This window comes from Poecilia formosa, unplaced genomic scaffold, assembly GCF_000485575.1.
Source record: "Poecilia formosa unplaced genomic scaffold, Poecilia_formosa-5.1.2 Scaffold74, whole genome shotgun sequence".
NCBI classification, from domain to species: domain Eukaryota; kingdom Metazoa; phylum Chordata; class Actinopteri; order Cyprinodontiformes; family Poeciliidae; genus Poecilia; species Poecilia formosa.
Genome location: NW_006800013.1, coordinates 1082286 through 1095967, shown reverse-complemented (window position 1 = coordinate 1095967; position 13682 = coordinate 1082286). Strand labels below are relative to the sequence as shown.

General features: G+C 38.1%; 1 protein-coding gene across 2 annotated transcripts in view; it reads right to left on the bottom strand.

The window, feature by feature from the left end:
- Positions 1–3532: 3532 nt before the first annotated feature.
- Positions 3533–13682, bottom strand: part of LOC103140714 (calsyntenin-2) — a 311418-nt gene continuing 301268 nt past the window's right edge. For both annotated transcript variants that reach the window (XM_007555973.2, XM_016673371.1), the window contains 3 exons: positions 12709–12832; positions 9015–9199; positions 3533–6976 (listed from right to left, as the gene is read on the bottom strand). In XM_007555973.2, coding sequence (XP_007556035.1) covers positions 6773–6976; positions 9015–9199; positions 12709–12832 — 513 coding nt within the window. In that variant the 3' untranslated portion in view covers positions 3533–6772. The remainder of the gene's footprint in view (positions 6977–9014; positions 9200–12708; positions 12833–13682) is intronic.

The window sequence follows — 13682 nt, the reverse complement described above, 5'->3', positions numbered from 1 at the left end:
GCAGCTTAGGCCACATCAGTTCATTCAAGTAGATTAATTAGTATTATAAATGTATTAGTATCAAAGCAGTTATGATACGGAGATCTGGTGAAACTCGCATTTTAGACCTTTTTCCAGTCATTGATTACAAATAGATTCCTTCAAGCAGAATTATGAAAACACCACTGTTATCACAATATCTAAAAAAATAAAAAATTGCTCAACTCACGTCAAAAGCTGTGTCAAAATAGAGCTGCACAATTTAAGGAAAGCATAACTTTACACTATTTGTTAATTTTACAGCGAGTTCTGTGATAACTAATGAATGTTCCCCTCTGTACCGTTTGTGTTCCACCATCAACGTCTCTTCTTCACGCTCCGCAAAACATACAATTCTCAATTCTCTCTACGATTTCTTAGTTATGAGAATAAAGGTCAGTTAAAGCAAATTTTAGTGGCCAAATGTATTATGGGAAAGCAGAATTTCCAAATATTGTATCCCTTTGTCATTTTGACACATTCTGACATTGTGATAATGATTGTAAATCACATCGTTTTTCAAATTGGACAAATTAAACCAAGAAGTTGAACAGTAAAACTTTTTTGCCATTTATTGGTGGATAATTTGATTATCACGTGGGCCAGATTTGAATCATATTTTCTTCTAAAAATGATTTATATGATACATAGTAACCTTGGCTCAATGAATACCCAGCTGGCATGGGGTCAGAAAATAGAGCACAAGCAGTTTTGAAGCGTTCTCTGCTTTGCTGCTAGTTTTGTGCTGCAGGACACTAGTCTGGCCGGCATGAAGGTCATCGCTCACCGTGGGAACCAAACAGAGGTGCATCCAATTCACATTTTCCACAGTGAAGGAATTCAGAGTTTTTCAAATTCCCTGCACACCTCAGCGATCCCTCTGCTGCTACATTAAACTGTCAGCTTGACCTTTCCTCTGGCTCAAAATGTTTGATCTGGTCATGATTTAATTTTTTGTTCTCAGTCAGCTTCTTGTGTTAACTTACATGTGCATCTCTTTGTTCAAAAGAGATGTGCTGTAAAATCTCTCTCTCTGTTCAGGGTTGCAGTGAAGGCTACATGCCGGACTGAAAAGCTACATAATGAATAATACATAGAAAATGAGGCTGTTTGAGGCAAGCTGAGCTTCATTATTCATGTTCATGTGTCAACCTTCGCTGGCATGATGCCTCAGTCATGCTCTGATTTCACAGCCTTTGTTGCAGAATACTCTAACGTGATCTAATGTGAGCTTTGAAAGGAGGAAAATGGCCACTGGGTTACAGAATTACAAATTATTTCACAACAGTGAGTTGGAGGATCTCCTCGGCTTTTTTTTGTAACTGTAATTGTGATTGGCTTAAATATGAGAGAGATCTTGAGAGAGTGTTTTGAAACTCTGCACTGTACTTTTTAACCACTAGATGGAAACATTCCATTAGATACTGAGGGAAGTTATTCCAGCGTTGAGGCTCAAGAGATGAATAATGATAGGCTTTACTGTAGATTTACATTTGATTGTAAGCAAAATGAGAACAACAAAGGAAACAGAAGTGATATCAAAGCTGTTTTCCATTCCTGTTCAGCCAGTGAGTCAACTCTATTCATGTTTTCATTATACTTGTTCCTATACCAGCTTTCTTACACATTATGACCAAACACAGTAAACTGGAATATCATTAACAAGTTTGTTTGATTCAAAAATTCAATTCAGCAAAGGCAAATTAACAAATCATATTGATTTATTCTGCACAGAGGGATATACTGTATCTCTGGCAAAAGATGACTAATCGTACAGCTAAAGGAAACAAAATTCAGCTTCTCTTTAAAAGTCAATGTTATGTAAATGAGATATATATTAGTTTTGCTTTTTGAATAAAATTACTGAAATAGATTGACTTCTTAGACTGCATGTGATGCAGTTGACTCATAGCAAGAAGTTGCTGCATTCAAATCCTTCTTCAAGGACTTCACATGTTCTCCCTGCACATCGTCGTAAGGTGTGTGTGTGTGTGTTTGCACATGGTTATTTGTCCTGTGTATCGCTGTGTTTGGGTTGTATGGGTAATTTCAAAATACAAAATCATTTCAGAACTGAATTACTAATTCCACCTCTGAACTCAAATTCATTTCAAAGCTAAAGCTGGGATAGAAATCCTCCAGGCTAATTTAAGTGAGGCTAAATTTACTGCTTGCCATCAAACTTCAAGGTTTAGATGCAGGCTATTGTTTTCCAGATGATAGAAACTCTGGATCGTCACAACCAGCTTGGGAGCAACATCCACCCACATGATTATGTGTTGAATCTCCGTAGTTATGCGGTGAGGTAAGTTGTTCACCGTGCGTCTGGAGCGCGCGCGGATCACGAGGAGCTGAGCGAGTTGAACGCGTTTCAACCCGCTAGACATGGAACTAGTGATGTTTTTCTTTACCTTTGTAAAAAGATTTGTTTTGTTACTTTATCATTCACCTGGTGGGTTACAAAAGAAAATAGCATATTTATTGTTCTCAGGCGGTCTGGCATTTCAACAAAACAAGAGCATTTTGCTTGTTAGAGGACAATCATGTCAGTGTTCATTCAAATAAAAGTCAATGTTCAATATACGCCATTCCTAACTGTGCTGGTCCCAAGATGTTCTATAAAAACGGTGTTTGCTTTAATTATTTCACGTTGCCAAAAGTTCTGACTGGTGCTGGGAGCAGAAAAAAAATTAATGTTCCTGAATTCATTAAGAAGGTGTTACTGTGATTAGTTTGGCAATCCCAAGCTAATAACAAAACTGCCTGCTGCAGCAAAAGCAAAGCCAGTCAGCCAGAACTAAAACAAACACCCAACAAAAATACCCAGACTGTTTGCTTTGGGGAGAGCAGCCAGGTTTATAGGCTGGGAACGTTGGCCCAGCTGCTCCCAGTCTGCAGCTAGATCCAGGTTTTCAATTTACCTACATAAACAAATTTACCAATTAAAACCTTTTTAAACAATCCAGATTGGAGTCCCTGTCTAAACTCAACTACAAACTTTTGTTCATATCTGTAGTTCTAATGTCTAAAGCTTTAATTACACAGATCAACATCACCAAGTTAAGGACGTCCATGTCTTAAAGTGGAAGTCATGGACATTTTTAAGAACTACAATTTGATTTTTTTTTTTCCACTTTCAGTAGCTCAAAACAAACAAAGCAAAGCACTTTGTAAAACATCCAAAAGATTTGCTAATATTTTGAAATATATATTTTCTATTCCACTGGCCTAAAAATAATTTGTAATTCCTTCTCAGCAGCTTGAACACGGAAATTATTGCTATATTTAGGTGTAAAGGTGTACTGGTAAGATGGGAGGTAAAACATAACTATCTAAGAATTACATCTTTAGAAGCAAGGCCTTAAAAGGTACACATTGGGCACTAATTACGCTCCATATAGTACCCATTACAATAACCCAGAATCCACTGCACAGTGAACCTTATAGATGGTGTTTCCCATCCATAAGGCAGAAACACTCACTCACTACACTCACCAGAAAAAGCTCCCACAACTTCATTCAAAAACAAGTTTTTATTGGCCAATTTACAGAAAGTGCTGTAGTGACCATCCAAAGAAAAACAGAACAAAGAGTCCAAAAAACAAAAACAAAAAGCAAAAAAAATGTACACGTTATACAAGGTTTCAATGTTAATTCCAATGTCCTCTTCTAAAACAAACGTCAGGACAACACTGGGGATCGGGCCGATGCAAAATCCACCAAAGCTTTAAGTTGGGGGTGCGGGAGGGGAGGTGATATCACAAGACCAGGTTTCAAGGCAGATGAGGAAAATTCCTAAACAACATATGAGAGCTTTACATGGAGATACAAATAGAGCTTATGGTACACACATACAGTAGATTTGCCCTCAAGAGAAGACCTTGAGACTCACCAGGTTAGAAGAGGCCAAAAAAAAAAGAAAAAAAAGAAGCTTCGATTTGTCCTCATCAGGCTGGTTTCTCTGCTATCAAACAGTACAACTGGACTGGATCAGGATGGCCGCAGTCAGAGAGTAATGCCCTTTCACTTTGATATGAAACAACTCCCATCTGAGGTCTTTGAGCAAGTGAAAAGTGACTCATGAAATGTGTATTCATTTTGTTTCCACTTCTCCCACAGCTGCACCAGACTATCTCTCCATTTTGTAGATTTAAGTGTAGGCAAATGCACTAGGATTACATATTCCTGCAGCATATACTGCAAAATATTTATGACAAATAACACGTTTAGATGACTGAATTGACTTTAAATGACTTTGGAACATATGCAGTTGATTTGATAAACGTATAAGAAATAGAACTTGACAAGTTTAAAATTTCTCTCTCTGATGTCATTTTATTGCAGTTATAATTTAACTTCATGTGTTATATTTCTGTATGTAAGTTTGCCATTTGGTAAGGAAATGTGTAGTGAAATAGGATTCTTCATTTGGACAATTATTTTTATGGCCACCAGGTGTCATACTAGAGCTGCAGATCTTTGGTTCAGAAACGAGAGTCAAAACTAACACCACAATCCGGACGATTCAAGGTTGTAAAATTTTGTCAGAACAAGACTGACTCAAGTTTAATCTTTCTCATAATCTGTTTCAGCTTCCCAACCTCTGAAAGAACATGTGTTTCCCCACCCTATGCTTACAGATCCCCTGCAATGACCCCAAGTCAACATCAGCTTAAAACATACAAATAAAGTTTTTTTTAACACCAAACAATTCTACTCAATATGTTGAATTTTTTAGCATGATCAGTATTCCCTGATCATGCTAATCTCAAGTAGAAGTTAATGGAAAGAAGACTCAGAGTTAGCTATTTTAAGTATCGGTGAGGCGTTAGATAAATGTCACAGGAAGCAAAATAAGAATCTATTAGAAAGGCAACTGTATGTTCAGCCGATGTTTCCAAGCTTTTTCTTCAAATTTCATCAACAGAGAGTTAGTCTGCTGCTTGTTTCCTTTCTCTTGATGTTTTGTACTTAATCAGTTTTAGGAATCAAACCCAACTTTTTTGCGGCTGCGAAACCCGGAGCTGCCTACCACAGGATGTCATTTGTACCTCAGTGGAATCGTTTTTGAAATGGCAAATAGAGCCAACTTTAGGCTTAAGTTGATAATTTCTTTAACTTCTGACCTTTCAACCTCTGTCTCTATGGTGAATATACTAGAGACAGCTTAAAACGTCAACTTCAAATCCTTTAGCTTGGGATGTCACCTAGTATAATTCAAGAAAACTCACAGGGGTAAGATTACATTTTTTGTCCTGAAAGTTGTTGATAATGGCGGCTATAATCTGTATTTTTGAGAGAACATTTCTCAAAACGACAGCTTGAAAATCCTTGACTAGTACAACAAAACTGCAGTACCTACAGAAGCACTCGAACATACATTTGAATTACCATCAATGTCAGCTGCAATGGCCTTGTCCTGGAGCTAAACCATAAAAAAGTATAAAATGCCTCAGCATTCTGCACAAAGCAGGATTTGTAAAGACCAGTTGGTAGCAATTTATTTATATCAATGTGTAAATGGGATTTAAATTTGCAATACCGAGTCTAACTGCAAAGCCTTGACATACATTACTTACTGGTGATACTAAGACAGGATGAAGAGGATAGATAACAATATTGTGTCATTCTAGTGCTAATTCTGATTTCTTAATACTGGTGAAGCTTGGTGTTTTGCTGCTTTTGTCTTGAATTAAGGAGATGTGAGGAAAAGTTTCAGACAAAATGGTCACTTTATTTCACTTGTTTCTCTGAGATCTCTCCATCTTAGGTCAGTAAAGAGATTTCTGGATGCTTCACCATTTCAAACAAAGAAATTCTGCTGTAGATTCCAGTTAGTCTTGGAACCGGTTTGGTGGGGGGAAAAAAAAAAAAGACTTGGGGTTGTATTCCTGCAGGCTAAGGGATCAGAGTGTGTCCGTACATATGAACAGGTGACGTGTGCTGTGTACAGGTGAAGAGAGGAGGGTTGTTGAACATTTCGGGACGGTGATAAAGGAGGAGGATGAGGAGGGCTCACTTACTATACTTGATATTTACAAGAAGGGAGCGTATAAAAATGTACAAGGAGACTCCTTTTCTTTTCTCAAAAACCCAGAACGTAGAGCTGGCTGCTAATTCGACATGACATCTGAAACAGCACATTGATCTTTTTTTTTCTTTGTTTTTTTAAAATACCATTGAAAATATGCTTCTTCTGTAAAATCACCTGGCTTTGCCATATTGGCTAGAATAAAGACAGATAAATAATAAGTATACAAAACAAAAAATAGTCTCATTTTCTTTACTTTTGCGACTCTTTTTTTTTTTTTTTCTTAAATAAAGGCTGTTTTGCATTTTTAATGTGGGGACATCAGAAATCTTACTGTGGAATTTTACACATCAAACTGGATAGATGGGACCGAGTCGACAAAAAATGGGTTTCTTACAACTTGTTCTCACAGAAGACAGTAGAAATGAGGGAGAGCTATCATCTCTCCGAGAATGACCCAGATTTGTGGAGCTTTGTTGTTTGAGAAGCAGTTCTAGCACCCCATTGTTTCTCTGATCTGCATTTGTTTGTGTTTTCATACAATCTTCCACTAGGGGGCAACAATACTTTATTTTTCAAGCACGAGAAGTCCCTTTTTGTTGTTTACAGCCATCTCATGTGGGATTTCAGCGAGGATGTGTTATAGAATGCGTGCGTGCGTGCGTGTGTGTGTGTGTGTGTGTGTGTGTGGGAGTTAGCAAATGAGTGTGTGAATGTGTGTTTTCAATAGCATATTGTTGGTTTGTCCCATCTTTGGGGCTTCTCACTCGAGCGTTGCATCCTGGGTAGCTGGACGTCCACTTCCTCCTCGCTGTCATCTGATTCATCGCTGGTGACTTCTTCGTCCTCTTCATCCTCATCATCTTCCTCCTCCTCTTCGTCCTCTTCCTCCTCCTCGCTGGCCTCTTCCTCCCCTGCAGTGTGGTTCTGTGGTGACAAAAATACAACCCTTTTTTTTTCTTAATGTCCCAGATTAAAGAAGACTAAACTTTCTTGTTTAGGTGAGAGTCATATAAATTATTATATCAGAACAATGAGAGAGATAATATTAATATATATATGTTTACATAAATTAAATTAGTATTTGGTCAAATACTTTTTTAATTGTAAGAATTGGGTCAAATGTTTTGGGTTTCCTTACACAATCTTCTCAGAATAGTTTGCTAGATTTGTGACTCATTCCTTGTTTAGGGCTTTGAAAACATGGACCTTGTTGTTTTTAACCACATACTGTTCCGCCCTCATGATGATGGCATCTATTGTGGTGAACACCCCCACACCATGATGCTGCCACCTTCGTACCTCACTATTGGAATGGTGCTCTCAGGCGTTCACCTGGTCTTTTGTTTTTATTCAAATGGTCAAAAAACACAATTTTAGTTTCCTTGGACCATAGTGGATGTCAAAATTAACATCCTGGTCCTTTAGTGCCTTTCTAATTAACTGACAATTTCCCCCCTGATATTTTTTGATGCCATTTTATTTTTGCAAGATTTAACTCAACAAAGCAGTGTACTTGTTCTGAATAAATCAATCAGAAGACATATTTATAATCTAAATATTAGCTTCAGACTTTAAAAACAGAAAACTTTTCTGAAAAATATCGTGCTTATAATTCTTGCATTTTTCAAACAGACAATTCTGGCAGTCCTAACTGGCCTAAAATTTTAAAAATTTAGTCTAAATTAAAGTTCACGTGTCGCTTGATACAGTGTGTGTAAATATCTGGGTTTGGGTTGTATTTGTCACACACTTCAGGGAAGATGTACTTCACAGATCAAAGCGGGTAGGGCAGCAATTAAAAAGAAGTCCTGAAGTGAGGGGTTAGTAGTTGAAGTCCTCTGTTTGTCAGACACATGAAACGTGACTGAGTCTTACATTTTTGTGGTGTAATGACTTTCTTTTGTATCCCAAAACAAACAGAAGGGGTGCTTTCTTGTTAGCCAAAAGAAGGTCTGCCAAACTGTTGTGGCATGCTTGCATGCTTCACAACTGCTTGCCAAAGATGAGCCAGGCAGCTGGGTTTTGATCAAAAGACTTGTTCCCAAAATTGTTTACCAAGTTTTCAGAGACATCGCAAAGCTTCAGGTATGAGCATTCATAATCATACAGAGGAATTGTACTTTTTAGCCCAGATACCCTGAAGAAATCTTTGATGCTCCTTCTCTTTTTATTGGATTGTTACCAAATACCAAATACGGACAAAATTTAAGAAACACAAATGCAGAAAGATGCAATTAATAGACAACAGCATTTTATCCAGATGAATGTCGGGTATTGGCTCAGGCTACTACAGCAGAGACTGAACTTCAGCAGCTCCTGGACATTTTGGTCCTTTCACTGTTGAAAAAGAGCCATCTGCCATAGTACATACAAGTTGGTATAAGTTTTGTCTGATTGGTGAAGGAGAGGCTTTATCTGGATCCCACTTCAGCAGAAACCAGGAAGGCTGAAAAGCTGCTTTGTTTTATCCTAATTTTCTTCCTCAGTCTATGATGGAACATGCAGGATTTGAACATTTTGGAAGTTTTCAAAGTCTAAGAGTTAAGGTAAGGGGCTACATGTCCTAGGAAGCGTGCATTGATACTGACATCCATAGTTAATAATAATAATTACTGTGCTTACTATATCGCTAATGTGCAATAGACAGTCTAAAAAGTCAACTCTGCAGTCTTTACGTTTTTGTTATGCAATCTCAGAAAACATGCTGCATTAAGAAAATTGACAACTTACTGCTGGAAGGATTCAGATAAATATTTTGCGCACTGTAAATCAAAATCGTCCAAACTTAAATCAGCAGGTAAAAATGTTATAAAATCTGGAGAATCTGACTGGTGCATCTTGGCTCAGCAACACAGACCAAAGGACATATGCTGAAGTTAGATTTCCCTTACAGCTAAAACACTGGAGGAAGCCTCATTTATCTTGCAGACATTCTGAACATCAACACGCTCTTCACTCCTACCTCCATGGGGTTGACTGTAATCGTCAGAGCCGAGTCGTCCCAGTTTGTGTCTGCCTCCTTCGCCGTTTCCCCCTGCTTCACCTCCTGCTGGTGGGTCACGTGGATGCGGTATATGCCCAGCACCACCACCACCACCAGGGCGGCGATGCACATGACGATCACCACCGTGGCAGCGCTCGGAACACCTGAGGACAGGAGGAGAGGAAGCAGATGAGGTTGATGGGATGCAGAAGCAGCTTCTCTGTTGTAGCTGGACATCATTGAGTCTGGATTTATTTTGCTGTTAGTTAAGAAGAACATTAGGTTAGTTGGAGATTTTTATGATTAATTATAAACACAGAGAGAATCAAGGTAAGTCTCAAGTTCTCTCCCCCTGCCAACCCTCCAAGTCTTAAATCAAATCCCAAGTTAACATATGAAGGTTCCGAGCTCAGTCCAAAGTCCAAAGCATGTTTTGGGTCAACTCCAAGTCATAAACTGAACCTTTCTAGGCTCCATGATTAGAAGTTGTTAAGAAAGCATTACCCATACATTAGTCACTTTGTGACCTTTGACTCATGAAGTGACCTTTCACTTTCTCTACAACTTCTGATGTTGCAGAGAGACAACATCAGCTGTTGTTGCCTCTCTATGGTGGTTGGCAGTCTACATGTTTAGCAAACTAAGATTCATTAATTCATCATATAGAATAATATTTTTCTGTCTAGTGTTATATATTGGGTTATGAAAAATTATCATAAACTGCCTGGCAATTAATAAAGCTATCCTTAATGGATTCTAAAAAAATGTGCTCCACTTTATTAGTGACATATTAATTAAAGAACCTTTCCACCAGTGTAATTGTCTCTGTTTCATTGAAGGGTGCAGAAGAAAAGCAGGTACAACAGCAGCATGCAGGATGAGGAAACACTAACAAATGGTCAGAACCGCATAGTGGTACTATTGAAACAGTTCAAGCTCAAAATAAATCATAAATCACATGTGTGAAAGTTCAAGTCAAGCCCAAAGAGTTGAATTCTTTTATCTAGTCAAGTCTTAAGTTATTAAATTTGTGACTTGAGTACACACCTCTTCTCTTAAGATATTTTGTTTCAGGTTATGCATCCATTACTCTGTGACCGTTAATCGTCTCCCTAAATCAAATTAGATCGTTATATGTCAGAATGGGCTTCTTTAATAATTCAGATTTTTCTTCTCTACTTTTTTTTTTTTTCCGGTAAATTTTAGGCTCTTCCTGAAAAGAATATGTCAAAACTTATCTGATTTTTTGCTTTATAATTGCATTTGTCTGTGAACTCTTCATAAATTCCCTCAGGTGAGTTAAAACATTTATTGCTCTTGTCAGAATTGGGTTGGTGTGTGAATCTTCAATAATCTGTAGTCTCTCCTTCTAATTATCCGCGTTCAAACTGTAAGCAGCACATGAAGGTATTTCTCTCTTCTTTTTTTAAATCCATGCCTGAACTGAAGAGTGATGGTAAATGAATCATAAGAAAACCTTAATAGAGCCCCGAATTTCCTACCAGAGCTCGAACTGCCTCCTAATCCTGACCTTTACTGCTTTAGTTGATTCTCACGATAAACATTATGAGATGAACGCTGGTGAAAAAGCTCAGAGAGATGGAAAGCATAATGTAAATCATCCATATAGCAGCTGAAAATATCTTTCAATTGTGACTTTTTAGATATGTTTAGATTGTTCAGCTTGAAAGTCTGCCTTGAAATTTTATTTTTGAGAACTATAATTCACCATTATTGATATTATCAATATCAGTTGCCCAAGCAAACTGTGGTTAAAAAAAATATAAAATAAAAAAAATCTTACATTACATTTTTTCCCTTTGCATCACATCATTACAAACTACAAACACACAATGTATTATACTGGGATTTCATGTAAAAGAAAAGAAATCACTTAAATGTGAAGTGCAAGTAAAAAGATGTATAACTGAAGTTCTCATGACTCAAATTGGTTTAATTTGCTCTCATATATTATTTTGCACTTTGTAATTGTTTATTTTATTTTTTGCTTTTTCTACTGTTAATTTTTAATATATCAGCAATTTATTAAGGTCTAAATTCTGCCATAGAGTTGAACAAAACAACTGAAGGAAACACAAAAGAAAACAAAAAGCACCTAAAAGTCAGAAGTTTGACGATATGTCGAGCTTAAACTAAAAATATTGTTATTGGCATTGGCAATACCGTCCTTGTATTTAATTGGTATTATATCAATACCAAAATATGCAGTATCGCATACCTCTACTAATAGCCCTTTTAGACAAACTTGATGAATCAGATTTTAAGGTTAAAGTCTAGAATTAAACATTCTGAATGAAGTGTGTACAGTGTGTACAGTTCTCATGGTGAGCATGCCAGTACAACTCACCATGTTTGATATTAATGAGGTGACATGATAAACAGCTGAGTGCAAAATATTTTATTTTGAAAATAGACCAGATACTCTTCAGACTGTGTATTTTTGCATCCTGAAAAAAAAAAAAAAAAACTTTTGTTAAATCAGATCAGGCTGTACCCAAATCTAAACACTGCAAATAGATCTATTGTCTAGAAGAGTTGCTTTTTGCCTCATACAAAAACAATCATATTTAATCTACATTAAACTTATCTCTACTTATGGGAAGCCTGTGACGGAGGGCTACAAAGGCACATCATCATGCTGCAGCACATGCTGAGGCATGGCTCTGGTACTGAAGTTGTTTATTTGGTTCACTCTGATCTCCAGCCGCCTGGAAGATGCGTGACTCCTCTGTGCCGGCCCTCTCTCCAGCAGTCCTTCCTGGTGAGTGGAAGCGTGCGGTTAATGAGACTACGGCTCACAGAGCACTCTTCAACTGATCATTTGATTCAGTCTAGTTTGTAGATTTTCACACCAAATTCAGGGCCTTTGATCCTCTGAGTAGTGCTTCATGCAGAAACTCGAAAGTCTCCATTCGCACAAGAGCATCACCACCTCCTCCAAGTACTCAACATACGGCGAGTCCACAGCAGCAGGCACATGTGCCTAAAGAGTTGGGGATCTCTCTTTGTTGAGCATTTATACGCTGATTGCTCAGCCGCTCTCCGCCCTCTTTGTTCTTCTGACCTCCTTCCAAGGACACACACACACACACACGCACACACACACACACACACACACGCACACACTCCAGCTATCTGCTCCGTTAACAGCCTCAGCCACTGAACTCTCCAGGACTCTAAGTAGAATCCATTAGAGTCTGATGAATAATTAAATCACATGTGGTAGATTAAGACCGGCTCCCCTCCGCCAACCCGCGCTCTTTTTACCTCGGATCACTCGGATGCTCAGAGGGAAGAGCAAGAGTGGCGTTCGAAAGCAGCCCCTTGAGCAACAGAGTCATAAACAAACTTAGAAAAAGGAATTGAGCATTCTCTTGGATCTCTACAGTTTTACCCCACAACAGATAGCTGACATGATTTTTGATTTATTTGCCTTTATAGTCAGGCTTTCAGAATTACTTTGATTTCAATTTTCTAAAGATCAAGTGTGGTTTCCTCCCCTCCCCCATTTCATAGCAATGCAATGCTTTGTGTTGCTCACACAAATCCCAATAAAATACATTGACAATGGAAATCGGAACAAAACTGAAATCCTGCGACCGGCGCTTGCTTTGCTGTTTGGCACTGAAATCTTACAAACGTGTTTTCCTACCTGAAGCATGGTTGGGGTAAAGGTCGCTGATCATGGATGGGTGGTGGACCACCTGCATGTACTGAGGTGGGGCCACCATGTGACTGATGTGTTCCTCTGTTTCTGAGCTGTGCCAGACGCTCACCTGGTGGAAGGACAAACAAAATCAGGTTGAACCAGGATTCCTGGCTTTAAATGTTTAAACCATTCAACCCAAACAGAGGTTTCCTCCAGGCAAACTAGAAGAAAGTGAATTTTTGTTCCAGTCAGGAAGACAAACTGTGACTCACTCATCAGGTAAGAGCCGACAGCTATCATGTGCAAATGTTTTTTGCTGCTAGAAAAGGCTGCCTGAGTGCAGCATTTTGTGCACCTTGAGTTTTTGGAAACGTGTTATATAAATAAATGTGATCTTGACCTGGTGTAGAATGCTTCAGAGGAAAAAGATGTACAAGCTGATGCTCCGTTTCCTTTCTTTATTACATGAAACAGCTGTCTGACTACTGTTGAATATGCAACAAACTCATTTTCTCTTTTTTTCTTAAACTGCCAATTTGCCCAGTTTATGTGACAAAGAAAATATTGTGGATGCCCTTTAGTGCAGTTTGCAAGAAAAATGATACACGTGAGAACTTGCTGTTACTACTAATTTTACATTTACTATTTCAAATTTACCATAATGTTTCCTTGACTATATCATGTCATAAGAAAATGTGTGGATTCTGATGTTTCCTCTCAATGACAAAAAAAGTTAAAAACTCAGAACAAATGGCTTGATTCAGATCTCCAGTAATTCAGTTCACATATTGATCATTGATCTGTATGTTAACAGCTCAATTTGCAAGAAATTAAAGACGAATGGCCCCTGAAATTGAAAAGTCGGACCTCTCCAAGCTTCTCCAAGGTTTATGTCTAACATGGCAACCATAGATAGAAACGTAATGAAGGTCGCAGACAGCGCTCTTTGTGAGAATGTCACTTTAGTTTTCCGTTCT